Genomic DNA, 16018 nt, shown 5'->3' with positions numbered 1-16018 from the left:
GTGTGGAGTTTGCACATTCTCCCCGTGTTTGCGTGGGTTTTGCCCCCACAACCCAAAGATGTGCAGAACAGGTGAATTGGCCATGCTAAATTGCCCCTCAATTGGAAAAAATTAATTGGGTACTCTAAATTTAAAAAAAAAACTATCCAGCTCTGATGAGAACACATAGCTGGAGAGAATCAAGCTAAACCTCATATCAGATCATAGAATTTACAGTGCAGAGGGAGGCCATTCGGCCCATCGGGTCTGCAACGGCCCCTTGTAAAGAGCACCCTATACCCAAGCCCACAATTCCACCCCATCCCAGTAACCCAGTAACCCCACTTAACCTTTTTGGACACCCAAGGGCAATGTAGCACAGCCAATCCACCTAAACTGCACATCTTTGGGAGGAAACTGGAGCACCCGGAGGAAACTCACGCACACACGGGGAGAACGTGCAGACTCCGCACAGACAGTGACCCAAGCCGGGAATCGATCCTCGGACCCTGGAGCTGTGAAGCAACTGTGCTAACTACTATGCTACCATGCTGCCTCTGAAGATGCTGAAGCAAGACCAACCAAAAGCGTAAAGGAACAGAAAACACCAACCGTGACACTTCAAATGGTCAGACTGTTGCCTAAAGAATTACAAGTGCCCAAGTTATGGGCAGTAATTCTAGCAAAAACCGGTGGATGCCAATGCTGCACAGACCACAGGCCAACCAAAGGGCATAATTATATTTTGAAGTACTTAAAATTTGAAAAATTGCATTGCTGGTGAGAATCCAAGGCAGGCAATCAATAAACACTAATCCCGAATGTAGTGGCTGAACATGCGAGTTGGGAGTGGGTATATCAAAATATTTAGGTACAGGACATGAACCTTTTCATTACCCATAAGTTCATAAAATTATGAGGGGTATAGATAGGGTGAACAGTTGGAGGCTTTTTCCCAGGGCAGAAACAAGAGGGCACAAGTTCAAGGTGAAGGCGGGGGGGAGATTCAGTGGAGATGTGCGGGAACGTTTTTCCAGAGGATGGTGGTGGCGGCCTGGAATGCGCTGCCAAGTGAGGTGGTTGAGGCAGATAGGGTAGCAACCTTTAAGACCAATTTAAATAGACAGATGAAGAAAGTATAGAAGGATACAGGTGGTTGGTCTAGATAGGACATGTGATTGGCACAGGCTTGGAATGTTGAAGGGCCTGTTCTTGTGCTGTACTGTTCTTTGTTCACACTTTGCAAAGATTCCACATATTATTACAGAACGTAGTTATGCCAAATAGCAAAAACGAGATTCAGCAACAATGCTTAAAGAGAAGCTGAAAGTTGTCGCACTGACGAATGCCTGGGTACAATGCCACAGGGCCAGCTGCCTACCTGGCTCATGTTCAAAGCACAAGGCAGGATGATGAACTTCATCAATTCCAAGCCCAATCTGGGTCACATCTAACATTTCCTTTTCAACAGGAGTCATTGAACAACCAACCAGGAACAAAAACCCCATCCGTTTTCTGATTCCTTCTCTACCAAGATCAACTGTAGCACCCCAAACAAAGGCAGCAAATCGCATAGAGCACAAATCAAATTGATCATCTGGTGTGCAGGTATGAGGCTTTTTAACAGGTCAGAATTTTTAGCACTCAACATCAATTCATTGTCAGACTAATGTAATTGATAAGTTGTTTATTCCACTGGTCCTATGTCCAGTTGAATATCTAAACAAAGAAAGAGCAAAATCTAACTCACTTTCGACCATTTCTGGTTTACAATCTTAAAGGAGTATCAAACCCAATCTAGCTCTCACCTCTTATTTACATGAAATATTCTACAGTAGGGCAACACGGTGACACAGTGGTTTGCACTGCTGCTTCACAGGGCCAAGGACGTGGGTTCAATACCGACCCTGGGTCACTGTCCATGTGGAGTCTGCACATTTTCCCAGTGTCTGCGTGGGTCTCACTCCACAACCCAAAGATACGCTGGGTAGGTGGATTGGCCACACTAAACTGCCCTCAATTGGGAAATGTTTTAAAAAAATATATGTATTCTACAAGTAATAGAGTTGCTACGTACATGACTTCATTGACACAGAGCACACTCTATCGCCAAATGGCCTACACATACTTCTGTGTCTTATGGGCTCCCAAACATGGAGCCCTGAAACCAAGTTCAACCACTCAGACTTACGGCAAGTTTGGGGCTTTCTGCTCTCCTGCCCAATTTTTAAATTATTATAAAGCACGAGATTGCAAATTAATGATGACAATAGTAAGGAAATGAATTGCCAACAGGAACTGCATGCTGACTGAAACTGCCCAGGTTCACCACCATCTTAGCAAACATCTTTTAGTCACCATCTGCTCCAGTACCTTGACCCAATTAAATCAGCACTCAAATTATACAAAACCATCTTCGTTTCACTTCCCCATACTTCTATTTTTCAACAAGAATGATCATTCCATCAGTGTAGCTGATTTGCCACCATTCCACCCCACACCAAAGCCAATAGCACCTCATTTGATCGCTCTGGCCTGGTTCGATCATAGTTCAGTGGTGAACACTGCAGAAGTAAAAACGGATGCCACATATTTCAGGTTAGAATAAGACTGTCTTGGAAGGCTAATCATATATTGGCGAAGAGGATGTGTGCGTATGTTTATTATATAAACTTTAAAGAATGGAAATCTAAAATAAGACAGAAAATACTAGAGGTACAGATTAGTCAGCTTCTGACAAAGAAAACTACAGGTCAACATTTCTGATTTGTCAGAACATGGACAATGCTATCTGAAATGCTGATCTTTTTTCTCTTTCAGATGCCGAGTGGCCCGATGCCCATTCCCAGGATTTTCTGTCTTACTCCAGGTTAACAGTACGTCCTAGATAGTCTCCCAGGTAACCAGGGCAAAAATCAACTAAATATATTTAGAGTAATAATTACAACATAATAGACAGCATACTTAAAATGATGAGATCAAGTATCAATCGACCTTTCCACTACCCCAAAATATTTTACTGTTTTTTCTCCCCAGGATCAAGCACATCTCATTGATCAAAGTAAGTTAAAAGCAAAGTAAATCACCTGGTGCAGTGCTCAAACATGACTCAGACTAAATTTCAAGAACATTGTGCTGCACGTTGCAAACTCAACCTTGGCTTGTTTTCTGCCTTTGATTGAGATTGGTAATTTTGTTACTAGTGATAAAATGTCATTGTTAATAATGGTGGGGATCTTGGTGGGTCACACAAGCTATTGGGCCTCTTGTGATACAGGTGGTTTAAAGGTAGTTAAAATTACAGGTAGATTACATACATCTTAAACTGCTATTAGCAACAGCCAATAGATTTTGGATTTATCCACCAAACAAAACTGCACCACAAATAAAAGCTCTTTCCAAACCTCCCGAACTACAAGATGACAAACTGATGAAAATTAGAAATAGGACCAAATTGTCTGGACAGCAGGTGGTGGTGGAGTTGGGCAGCAGAGTGCTGGGACTGGAAGGAGGTGGGGGCGAGGGAATACTAGGGGTGCTAACAGACTAGGCCACAATTTATAAAACACAATATGATGGACAATGTGATAGATTATCTAGAGAATCTGATAATCTAGCCAATGCAAAGTTTCCATTACAATTTAAGATAATGCAAGAACCATTCCAAAAGCCTCAGTACAGTGCTCTCAATCCCCGAATAGAAGCACTATCATTGGAAATCATAGACTTTACAGTGCAGAAGGAGGTCATTCGGCCCATCGAGTCTGCACCGGCCCTTACAAAGAAATGGATGATGCGAGCATTAAACACCTTATCCCTAAACATCAGGAAACGAATTAACAACAATAAGCCCAAAGTATCATTTCAGAATGGAGAGATGTCAGGTTTTCAAATGCATTTGGTTTTTTAAATACAAATGCCAACATGTTGAAAACACACAACAGAAGATGATCATCATGATGAGAAAAAGACAGATTGTTATTTTTGATTAGATCCTCACTTAAAATGTTCTATTTCCAGTATATTTCCTTTTATATTTTACAAAAGGTTGGGCTTTTGGTTATCAAGGTGAAAAATATTAGCTACTCATGGTCTGAAGATTGTTAACATTTACATAACCGGAACACGTACTGAGAGAATATGATCACCTATTATAGGATGTGTTGCTTTACAAATAAAATGGTGAAAGCAAGTCCAAAGAGATTGAAATGGTGAGAGGATTGAATATTCTGTGCAATAGGAGGTTGAAAGTGAATGGTTTTAGTCGGTCAATTTCCAAAATCCCATGCCTTTTCCCAACTCCACCAGTGTTCCTTTATGTGATCCTTAACTTTACACACAAGATGCAACTGCAACACATCTCGAAATGGCCTCAGCAAGAAAACACCATATTCAATAAGCTATATTGACTAAGTTGGATATCAAACCATCGACGTGCAATTAAAAAAATATGCATTACTAAAAAAAAAAACCCCGATTGACATCACCAGGAGAGCTAGCAGGGTCTGCAAAACACAAAAACTACTAAACGTTTCTTGTCGACATCTTTCTGGAGACAGTTTGTGCCGAGGCAATTTAAGACAAAACATTAACATCCCAACTCAACAAGATTACTGTTGAATATTTTAATCCTACTTTAAAAACCTTACCTTGGTGAAAACACATTAATATTAATCAGTGTAAACACCTTTGTAGACGGCAAATCCATAGCATCCAATGGTGATGAAAAGTTGTCTTGCAAACGCTGTAGAGCAGGAGTGCTTTCTCCCGCATCCTTTACAAAATGTTTAACATAGCAGCTGCGAGGGAAACTCAGACCAGACGTCTTCTGTTAGTTAACAGTGCAAGCTTATCAGCTAGTTACTGGGCAATTCTATTCGGTTTTAAAATATATAAAAGGTCTCCTAGGTCAAAACACTGGTGTCGAAAGCTCACTGATGAGTTGAGAGGCAATACAAGTATAAATAAGTTTGGGTACCTAAGACATGCACATCCATGGGGTGTGAAACTGTTACAAGCCACAACGGATCCATCAAAAAAGGCACCAGTAACATAGTAAAGTGTATTTAAACCAACTGCTAGCCCTGACGACATATCAGGTGTATAGTACCTTTTCTTCCTCTTGAAATTAAGCACTCAAATGGCACGCTTTTAAAGCTCCAGGATATGGGGGCATTGCCTTTACAATTCTAGGCAACGTTCGAGGAAAAGCTGAATATTTTTACTTTGGGGAAGCACGGAATGCCTTGATTTTTTGGTTTGGTCATGGGTAGCAAGATCGAGACTTATTCTGAAGGATTCACATTCTTCAAACACTTCAGATTTGTCGGGTCAAAAATAAATCAAAACTTTTTTTTATAAACTTTTTCAAGCAATTCTGGATCTTCGATTAGAACAGCATCAAGATGATCAGCCAGCGGTCAATTCTCAACATTTCAAAGTGGGGAATGCTCCCCCCCATTTCGTTTCTTGCAGGCCACTGTTAAGTTAACGGTGACGCTGACGTTTCCTCCTCAAATATCGGGGCCTTCCGAAACAAAAAGCCTCAAATGTACACAGGGGGGTCATTTTTTTTGCTTCATTCATCAAACTTACTCCAACGCAGTTTTTTTCCTCAAAAGAAAACACATTTTATTGATTTTGGTTGACAACATAATCAGCTCAACCCACGTGTGTCTGTGAAAGCCCGTATTCAGCTGGTTGAGCCCGAATAGCTTTTCCTTTCTCCCCCAGAAATCAGCTATAAACAGCACACAGCAGCAGATCATCTTTCCCCTCAAAACACAGGACCTGGTTTCACATTAGAAGATACAGGAACTTTTTATATATATTTTTTTTCAAGCTGCCATTCCAGCTCTTTAAAACAAAATAACAGAAATCTTTTCCCCCTGCAACAGGCCATTCTACTTCACACAAACATTGTCTTCGGCTCGTACTAAATTCCAGCAGGAAGTCTCCTCCTCAGCTTTGTCATTCAAATATTCTGTCACTTGGTTTTTTGCAGGAAAGAAATATCAAATTAGACAAAAAATACATGCAACACCAGTTTCTTCTATATAACTAACAATAATACAGTAATTTTACACATAGCCTCAAAAAAAAATAGTTCTAAGGAAATTCAGTTGGCATGCTACTGAACAACTGCTTCTTACTAAGGCACCAAGACCCTAGATTTCTAAAACAAATTTTTGATGTAGAGTTGTCATTGTAAAAGCTGATAATTTTCTTCAAGATAAAAATCCTATGTTAAATAGTCCCTAATCAAGACTATCTGATGCAAGTCAGCAGACTTGCTTGAAGATTACAATTCTTTGCGGCTCTTCTTAATCCTCATTTACAATGGATTTCTAAAACTCTGGACCATTGACAGTTTGAAATATTTAAGACCATTTCTTTTTGTAGGATGGGGATACCTGCACTAAAATAAAAGTGTGTGCCTTGGCTGCCAGAAATGGGGAGAACAATACAGAACATTGGACATTAGAAGCATTTTAGAGTAATAATGGTGTTAAAACTTGTCCTCTTGTGATGTGAGCCTATGGAGATCTAAGAGCAATTCAACAAAAATGTATAAATTGCTGGAACTCCATCCAAGTCAAGAGGGCAGCAACACACTGACTACAAAATAAAAGCAGAAGAGTGTCTCTTGCAGGACACATGCCTGTGCTTCAACACAACTCTCCCAAGATCCTAGTCAACAATAATGAGATGCTCGGCCGTGCAGTGGTACCATGTAGAACTGCATACAACATTCCCAATCTCAGCAGGAGAGGGGGGAAAAAAAAGAACACAAAAAAAGACAAAAATATTGGTTCCAATGACCATTCTCGCACCTCTCATTCAACTGGTGACATTGGCCAATTCCTGGGGATGGATTGCCTGCTGGCCTTCAGAGCCACAGACTGGTGAGTAGAGGGGAGTGGTTCTAGGCTAAAACTAGGCAAAAGGATAAGGCGACTACCTAAACTTAAAACTAAACCTATAACTGATTTTTAACTTGTGTAAGTGCACCTAAGAGATCTTCCTTTTATTTCTAAGGGAAGTCACAGAATTCTGCTACTGAAAACAGAAGCTCTATGGTTAGAGCAAGCTTTAGTGCTACGGGAATGAGAAAGCCAACACCCAAAAACTCTTTTGCACCTACACTCTCAGAATATTGAAGATAATCTAAATGATAAAATAACTGCAGCTTTAGTAAACCTAGTTTTTGGGACAACATGCCAACTATTCAGACATATGCTACAGATTGATGCTTCGTACAACAGATTGCTGCTTCGTACATTTTACACTCCACCCCAGTAGTCCAAAACAAAATTGTGATTAGCCAAAAATAATGGTGCTATTTTTAAAAACTTGCATTTCACAACTTATAATTGTTCAGAACAACAGTGCACACGGACTTGCTTTAATTGGATTTACAAAGAGTGTTTTGAAAATCCCCATGCCAATTGAATTGGACCAATATGGTCAGTTGCAATCACCTTCCTTTGTTTTGAGAGTCTTTTATCTTGCCCAAAATCCCATAAAATGAAAGTATTTATTCTGGTTTTATCATGCATATGTACAAGTTTGTACAAATGCACACATCCAATTTCAGGAAAAAAAAAACTGGTTATCCCCACCACCCCCCTCCACCCTATCCCCATTACCCAGTAACACCATCCAACACTCAGGGCAATTTTGGACACTAAGGGCAAGTTATCATGGCCAATCCACCTAACCTGCACATCTTTGGACTGTGGGAGGAAACCGGAGCACCCGGAGGAAACCCACGCAGACACAGGGAGAACGTGCAGACTCTGCACAGACAGTGACCCAAGCCGGGAATCAAACTGGGACCCTGGAGCTGTGAAGCAATTGTGCTAACAACTATGCTACCGTGCTGCCCTAAATATGGCCAACTACTACCACCTTCTCAATAACAAGGGATAGGCAATAAATTCCAGCCTTATTGATGACACCAAGAAGTGATTCTTTTTGTTTTAAAAACAAAAAGGTTGCTAACTTTTAATCTCCTTAGAGCTGGGGCACAAAAGCCAATTGTCATATTCCAACTGGTGTCTTGGCTAAGGAGTTAAATCACCGCAGGCTGTCCTAAACTGGGCATTCATATTACTGGCAAGCAGGCCAGTTTTATCTTTTGTACTGTGAGACAGTTGAGTGTTCAGCTCAGTGACCTTGGGCACTGCAAATTCTGCCAACATACATGACATTTGAAAGCTAGTACTGATCACCAGTCCCCCATGTCCCAGATACAATTTGGAAGAGGAGGTGGGAAAAGTACTTTCATCCGATAAGCAAAAAAAAAAAGAAAAAAAAAGCTCACAACACACAGTAAGTCAGTCAGCATCTGTGGCAGGATAAAACGGTGACTGGCCAGCTGAGAGTTTAGGCTTTTCGGAATTTGATTTGTATTTCAGAAAAACAGTCAGTGTGCACTTGCATATTTTCTTCCCACTGTAAGTATTTTTTATGTCATTTATATAATGCCTGTGTACTTGTTCAAACAGCATCTCCCATTAGTTCAAGATCATTGCAAATCAAGTAGCTTTCCATCTTGTACTATATTGAATAGCTCTTACTGTTGTCTCTGTGATTAGGATCACACATTTAGAGATATTTGTTACATTGAGAAACAACAATGTTAAAGTGTACATTTAGGGAATGTAGTATCAAAAACAAAAATCTGAATCCTGTGTGTAAATTTTACTTGAAACTCTGCCCAAATGATGAACAGTATAGTACTTAGACTCCAGTAAATATTGCCTTCGTAGGACTAGCTCCAGTTTGCTTTTTACTCTCGCCAAAAGACTTAATCCAAATAAAAGATACTGCCCCAAATTAAATTAGCCAGGTCATTTTAGAAACACACAGGAGGTAACCGCTTGGCTGGGGAAAAAATATATAAGTGTCCTAACATGGCTGTCCAGCTCCAGTATCCACTTGCATTGCAAAGGATATTGTGCTATTATACAGGATAAACAGTCTATTTTTGTTCATTATCTATCCACCCTGCTTCCCAAATGTGCTGGCACTTGCTGGGCTGGGTCAATGGACCAGTTACTTTGTTGCAACCTCATCCAGTGATCACATTTCATGCTAATGTCAACAAACTAGCCACAGAGGACCAAGCATCTGAATTTGACCCAGTCTTTGCAGGACCGAGTGGGATACCTGGGTAATGACCAAGGATATTTCCCAAATTAATGTTGGCCTTTGGTTTCTTCTCTCAACTGACAAGTTAGCCCCAAGAACAAGTACATAGGCACTTTTCAAAAACATTCACATGAGTTCATTTCAACACCAGATTCTTGACATATATAGTTAAACGGTTCGTTTTTTTCATGGCATACAAATTGACTTTACTGCCCCAATCACTGGTTCTAAAAACTTAAGCCACTCTCTTTGGGTCTGTTAAATATTAAATCACCCAAATCTGTAGATTTTTTATTCAAATCCAAGTGATTAAAAAAGGTAGAATGAACCATCAGGCAGCAAAGACAAAGTATTACCGTACTCTGCTTCAATTTAGTTTGAGTATGACTAATGCCTAAAAGATAATAAGTGCAAAACAAAACTGCCTACAACTCTTTACAGCACATTATATAAAACAGCTTTCAAGGTGCCTGTCCTCCTGTATCTGTTACTATATTTACAAATCTAGAAAACAACTGGATTTTCCAGTTGTTTTGCCCTTCAACAATAACATTAAAGGAGTAGCACCCTTAGGACTCAAATTCCGATAGCAAATCCCACTTGAAGAAATAATCAACGACTGGCCTCTAGCATCGATAGGTAGTCATTACCTTAAACCATGCAGGAAGCAGTCAAGCTCTGTGTAGTTCATGGTTTATGATCAAGTAACAGTGCTTGTGTATTGAAATGCAGTACGGAATAGTTTTTGAAAAACAGGATGAAGAAAGGTTCATAACAAGAGGTGATTTAAAGAGCATCTTTTAAAACTGAGGATGTGGAGACAAGGATAAAGAAAGGGAAATTAAATAGGTGGGCCACCCAGCTGAAATGCATTAACAACTGCATACCTAATTTAGTTATTACTGTGACGGAATTGGGTGTTAGGCAGGGTACTAGTTGGGGAAATTTCATAAGACAACAATAATGCTTTCTATCAATTGGTAAGATCTACTTTTACTAGAGGCAAGACTCCCAGCTTAGTTTTGTTGGTATTTGTGTAAATAAAAATGTAGGGCTCCCAGTACTCGATTAAAGCGTCTGACAGTTTGGTGAACTTTGCCCTTTTTGCATTCCGTACACATCACAATACACAGTGGTAGCACAACAAACAATTTCAATTCTAAGCTGTACCACGTACAATTATTATAACTAGACAGTCTTCTTCAGATTTGGCCAGGGCTCGAGCAGAGGTTTGCAGATACTGTTGAGAAAAATCACATGGAGGGAAAGCATGAAGCACACCAGTGTGGTCTTTCTCTTTGCTTCCTCCAACAGGCAGGCTGATGACACCAGCAGCCTGCTTTTGTTTTAGATAGGACACCAAGTTCCTCAGTGGTCTTTGTGGTGAAGTGGCTTGCTCTACAGAAGAGGCCATCCCTTCCGCATTTTCCACGTTGTTCAATGCTGGTACAGCCAACAGGACACAATAGCCATTAGTGCCTGATGCCTTGATGCGTCTCGTTACCTCATCCAATTTAGGCTGATCCAGTCGTAAGCGCTGAGTGATTTTTAACTGTGTGATTTTTCCACCAGTTGAGACATCCACTAATAAATTGGTTGCAACGCTGAGATCACCCTCAATGAAGTGCATGTTCGTGGAGAAAGAACTATTCTTTAGAACCAGCATACCGTGCCAGGCTACATTCAACTTGCGTTCATGTTCCCGGAAACTGTCAGATGCTTTGGCATTGCCCACGTCAGATTTGGATTTGCTCCTCATGGGACTTGCACACTCTGCAGTTCTATGTTTGCCTTTATCCTTTTCATTTAAGTTTATGGTTTTAACCTCATGTTTACCACAAGGAACGTTTTCTGTGCTGTTAGAGTGATCTCTACCGGGTGAATAACGTTCATTCTTCGCATCACGGTCTGAGTCACTGTGGCGACCGCCATCACGGCTGCCATTGCCCGGGCTGCGATCTGGTGAAATACAACGCCGTTTTCTCACGCGGTCATTACTGGGTGAACAATCAGTGGGGCGTGTGTCTGGAGGGCCTCTCCGTTTTCTCCTTTGGTCCCAATTTTGCAAAATATGGTCACGCCCACGTTCAAGAGACCAGCTATCCCGGACTTCACGATCAAGATGATCAAATGGTTCGTGGCTATTCCGGTTTCTTTCCCGTACAGAAAGGACATGCCAGTCATTGCCTGGAAAAAGGTCCCTTTCTCGGTAATGCATTGGAGGAGAATTCCTTTCTCTACCCCTCAGACATTCTGCACCACGGGGAAGAAGGCCATCTCCAATCAAATCAAAATGAGGCAGAGGCAAGGCTTGTAGAAATTGTTGAGGATATCGATGTTCTGTATCCGCAAAATCAACTCTTAGCCGCCGATCTGGTCCACCCAAGGGAAAGCCACGCATCTGAGTACAAGCAGCTTGTGCAGCATCCAAGCTTTCATATTGAATATAAGCCCAATTATCTCCCTTTCTGTAGTCAATAGACCTTATGGTCCCAAAGCGATCAAATTCCCTTGCAAGACCAGCTACAGGAACCCAGGCACCCAATCCCCCAACCCACAATCGAGTGGTGGGAGTTGCTTTCCCATAACCAATCTTGATAGGGTTTCTCCCGATCACTTTTCCTGACATTGCAATCTTTGCCCGGTGGGCCATGTCCAAGTTTTCAAATTTCAGGAAGCCATATGAATTTCCTTGCCCACGTGGTGGCCGTTTGATATCAACCTCCAAGATGACACCAAATCTTTCAAATGCAAGCAAAAGGTCATTTTGTGAAACTGAAGGGTCCAAGTTACCAATAAACAAAGTCCGATTAGCTCTTTTATCATCTTCTGGCAAGATTTCATCCTCCCTGAATGTTGTTCTGTCGAGCGTGTAAGCAGCTCGTGCCCGGCCTTCATAAAAGGCATAATCCCGCTCTCTTTCCAAATCTCTCTGGGGAGGAGGCGGTGGTGGTGGTGGCGGTGGTAACTGACGCCCCAAAGAACTGCGCTGCTGAGTTCTATGCTCTCTGTAACCAAGTCCTGCAGGTGACAAAGATCTCTGCCTATGACGGTTGCCTTGAACACTTGGTGCAGAATACCCATCCAGTTCAGGGGAGTAGCTTCTTCCTTTCGGAGGAGGATAAACTGTTTCAATCTTCAGAGGGCGATCATGCAGCACTAGCCTGCCCTTGGCATGCCTGGCAGCTTTGGCATCCTCAGAGTGTCTGAAATTCACCAGAGCCACTCTTTCGTCCCCATCCCTGGAAATTTTCACACTAACATCCCCAAACTTCTTAAACTCGTGGAAAAGCCCGTCCTCAATGGCACCATCACTCAACTGGGAACCCAAATTGCTAATCTTGAGGGTTTTGTATTCACCAGGCTGTCTCTCAGCCCTACTTGTCCTTGAGGAAGCAGAAGAAAGACTCAGATTATTAGCAGTCCGGTTGGGAGGGTAAACATCGTAATCTCGGTTGTTGGTCCTTTTGCCGCTGACATTGCGCGTCCTTTTGGCATTGCCATGGTTCTTGGTGTTCCTGTTGATGCTGTTGTGGTTATTCCCCATTTTCCTGGGCTGCTGGTGGTGGCCACCTCGCCGATCGTCCCCCCTTTTTCCGCCGGTTTTGGGCGACACGTCTTTCTCCTTCATATTCTTTCCCTCCCGCAATAATTACTCCAGGTTGCACTGAAAGGATACGAGCGAGGTTTCTCTTTAAAAAAAAAATTATATTTGTGTAAAACGCAGGTTGGATTGCGTGGATTCCTCGCCGCCGCTCCTTCACTGACGCTCCTTCATTTCCCTTCGCCTTCGGGAGAGAATCGAAACAGTCGGCGCTTTTTAATCGATACTTTACCTCAGCGATTCGGGAGATTTTCCGATTAATTTGCTCCTTTGACGGATTTTAATCGATTTTTTTGTCTGCCTCCCCTCCCGTTTCCTTCCCGCAGATTTTCACTGACACCGAAAACCCTCTCGGTTCATCGCCGCCATTTTGTACCAAGCCCCGCCCCGGGGCCCCGACCCGATTGGTCAGGGCCTCCGGGCCCTACACCCCGATTGGCCGAGCGGGCTATCAGTCAGCTGACATGGCGGTGACGCGCCGAGCGGGCAGACCCCGGCCCAGCCGTTTCTTAACTATTCGTTATGGGTTGGAAGCCCGTCGAAATTCCTGGATGGAATACCGGCCGGGATTTTTATTGAGAGGAAATCTGGCGGAATTTCGGATTTAAAATTTTTTTTTGAAGTCGCTCCTGGTCGTGATTGGGCCCAGCGAGGCCGCTCTTGGCCAATCGCCTGACGGGACTTTTTAGGGAAGCTTCTATCCTGCTGCAAAGGTTAGGATTCCCACTGATTTTTAAAGAGCTGGGAAGAGGGAGAGGAGTGGGGAGGGGATCGGGATCGATAATCAGATCCGAAAAGGCAGCGCCATTCAGGCCAGAAACTCGGTTAGAATTCAAATGGCCAACCACTCCGTCCCGCCCCCTTCCCGCACTCACATTGGCCGCACCCCCAGCGGGGCTGGCCACTCATTGGCGGCCCCTCACGTCAAACACAGAAGAGAGGTCCGCCCTCGTTTACGTCATCGGTCAGTAAGGCCACTCAGCCCATCGTGCTCCTCTGCTGGCTCTTTGGAGGAGTTCCAGTCTTCCACCGTCTTCGGGGGTAGCACAAGTGGCTAGCACTGTGGCTTCACAGCACCAAGGTCCCCGGTTCAATTCCCTGCTTGGTCACTGTCTGTGCGGAGACTGCACGTTCTTCCCGTGTCTGCGTGCGTTTCCTCCGGGTGCTCTGATTTCCTCCCACAGTCCAACGACGTGGATTGGCCATGCTAAATTGCCCTTAGTGTCCAAAAAGGTTAAGGAGGGGTTACAGAGATAGGGTGAAAGTTAGGGCTTAAGTGGGTCGGTGCAGACTCGATGGGCCGAATGATCTCCTTCTGCACTGTATGTTCTTTGTTCTAACACTATCTATCCTCCTCCAATCCACTGCCCGGTTACCCCCACTGAAAACCCGCAAACCTTTCCGCTCCAAACATTTATCTGTCAAACTTCTCATGGCTTCTCTCCCCACCATGACCTGCTGAGCTTTTCCACCACTTGGTGTTTTTATTTATCCAAATCCCTTTTGAATGTCCCTACTTTTTTTTCTTGATTCATGCACAGCATGTGAGCATTGCTGGCTGGACTGGCATTTATTGGCCGTCCCGAATTGCGCTTGAGAAGGTGATAGTGAGGGTGGCACAGTGGTTAGCACTGCTGACTTCGGCGCTGAGGACCCGGATTCAAAGCCCGGCCCTGAATCACTGTCTATGTTGAGTTTACACATTCTCCCTTTTTCTGCGTGTGTTTCACCCCCACAACCCAAAACATGTGCAGGTTAGGTGGATTGGCCATGCTTATTGTCCCTTAATTGGGGGAAAAAAAATTGGGTACTCTAAATTTATTTACAAAAAAAGAGACGGTGATGATGAGCTGCCTTATTGAACCACTGTGTTCCATGTGGTGTAGGAGCGCCCATAGTGCTTCCAAGGAGGGAACTCCAGAATTTTGATCCAGTGACAGTGAAGGAAACGCGATGTATTTCCAAGTCAGGATGGTATGTGGCTTCTCGACGTTTCAGGTGGTGGTGGTGATGTGCCCGCTGCGCTTATCCTAGATAGTGGTGGTCACAGGTTTGGAAGGTGCTGTTGAATGAGTCTTGGTAGTTGCTGCAGTGCATCTGTGCAGATGGTACACTGAGCTGCCACTGTGCATCGGTCTTGGAGGGATTGAATGTTTGTGGATGGGGTAACCAATCAAGCGGGCTGCTATGTCCTGGATGGGGTTGAGCCTCTTGAGTGTTGTTGGAGCTGCACTCATCCAGGCAATTGGAGAGTATTCCATTACACTCCTGACTTGTGCCTTGTAGATGGTGGAGGCTTTGGGGAGTGAGGAGGTGCGATGCTTTCCATAGAATTCCCAGCTTCCAACTTGCTCTTGAAGCCAGAGTGTTTATATGGCTAGTCCAGTAGTCAGTGGTAGCCCCAAGGATATTGATATTGATAATCACTGGATTCAATGATGGTAATATAATTGAATGGCAAGGGGATACGGTTAGTGTAATTTACTGTACGCCTTGTTTAGCTTGCCATTTTTTGCAAACCAGTGCATTGTGAGATTGCAGAATCCCAGTTATGAGTTAGTTTGGTTGCTCAAGTGGAATAAACAGAAGCTGCAATGTTAAATTACCCCTTGCCTGTCATAGAACATAGAACAGTACAGCACAGCACAGAACAGGCCCTTCGGCCCTCAATGTTGTGCCGAGCCATGATCACCCTACTCAAACCCACATATCCACCCTATACCCTGGAGCTGTAAAGCATTTATGCTAACCACCATGCTACCCTGCTGCCCCAGGGTATGGGCCATGTTATGTTACACGCCATGTTACATATGGCCATGTTAGGTACACTGGTATAACACTGGCTGCAACTGGATGCAGCTTAGATCAAAAAGATACTCCAGACCTTGAAGTTAGTTCAATCAGGTTCATTGAATTGATAGCACAGTTCTCTTGTGAGTTCGACTCTCTGCTAATTTATGTGTGGTTACTCTGTCTGACTGAACCAGACTAGCTCTTAGCCACGTGGTGGATGTGTGAAATTGTAACAACACCCTTGACTGACTCTCGAGGTGTGGAAAGAGGCGGAGTGACAGTGCCCATGCGTGTATTGATTAATCTTTCAAAATTAATGAACAGTACCAGTATTAAAATGTACCGAATTGGCGGCGAGGACGATGGGCCTTTGCAGTAATGCCACTCGAAAAGTGAAACTAAAGGCTGGTTTAGCACAGGGCTAAATCGCTGGCTTTGAAGGCAGACCAAGGCAGGCCAGTAGCACGGTTCAATTCCCGTACCAGC

General features: G+C 43.3%; 1 protein-coding gene across 1 annotated transcript; it reads right to left on the bottom strand.

Moving 5' to 3' along the window:
* Nucleotides 1–9215: 9215 nt before the first annotated feature.
* Nucleotides 9216–13550, bottom strand: rbm15 (RNA binding motif protein 15). The gene has a single exon (XM_038819364.1). It carries the CDS (start codon nt 12764–12766, stop codon nt 10295–10297), a length of 2472 nt encoding a protein of 823 aa, XP_038675292.1. The 5' UTR covers nt 12767–13550; the 3' UTR covers nt 9216–10294.
* Nucleotides 13551–16018: the final 2468 nt, after the last annotated feature.

This window comes from Scyliorhinus canicula, chromosome 15 (assembly GCF_902713615.1).
Source record: "Scyliorhinus canicula chromosome 15, sScyCan1.1, whole genome shotgun sequence".
In the NCBI taxonomy this organism is placed as follows: Eukaryota; Metazoa; Chordata; class Chondrichthyes; order Carcharhiniformes; family Scyliorhinidae; genus Scyliorhinus; species Scyliorhinus canicula.
The sequence above is the reverse complement of the archived record's forward strand: the minus strand, read 5'-3'. Positions and strand labels throughout refer to the sequence as shown.

Excerpts from the sequence above, each read along its gene's own strand:
- rbm15 (XM_038819364.1), bottom strand. The coding sequence starts at position 12,766 with ATGAAGGAGAAAGACGTGTCGCCCAAAACCGGCGGAAAAAGGGGGGAC.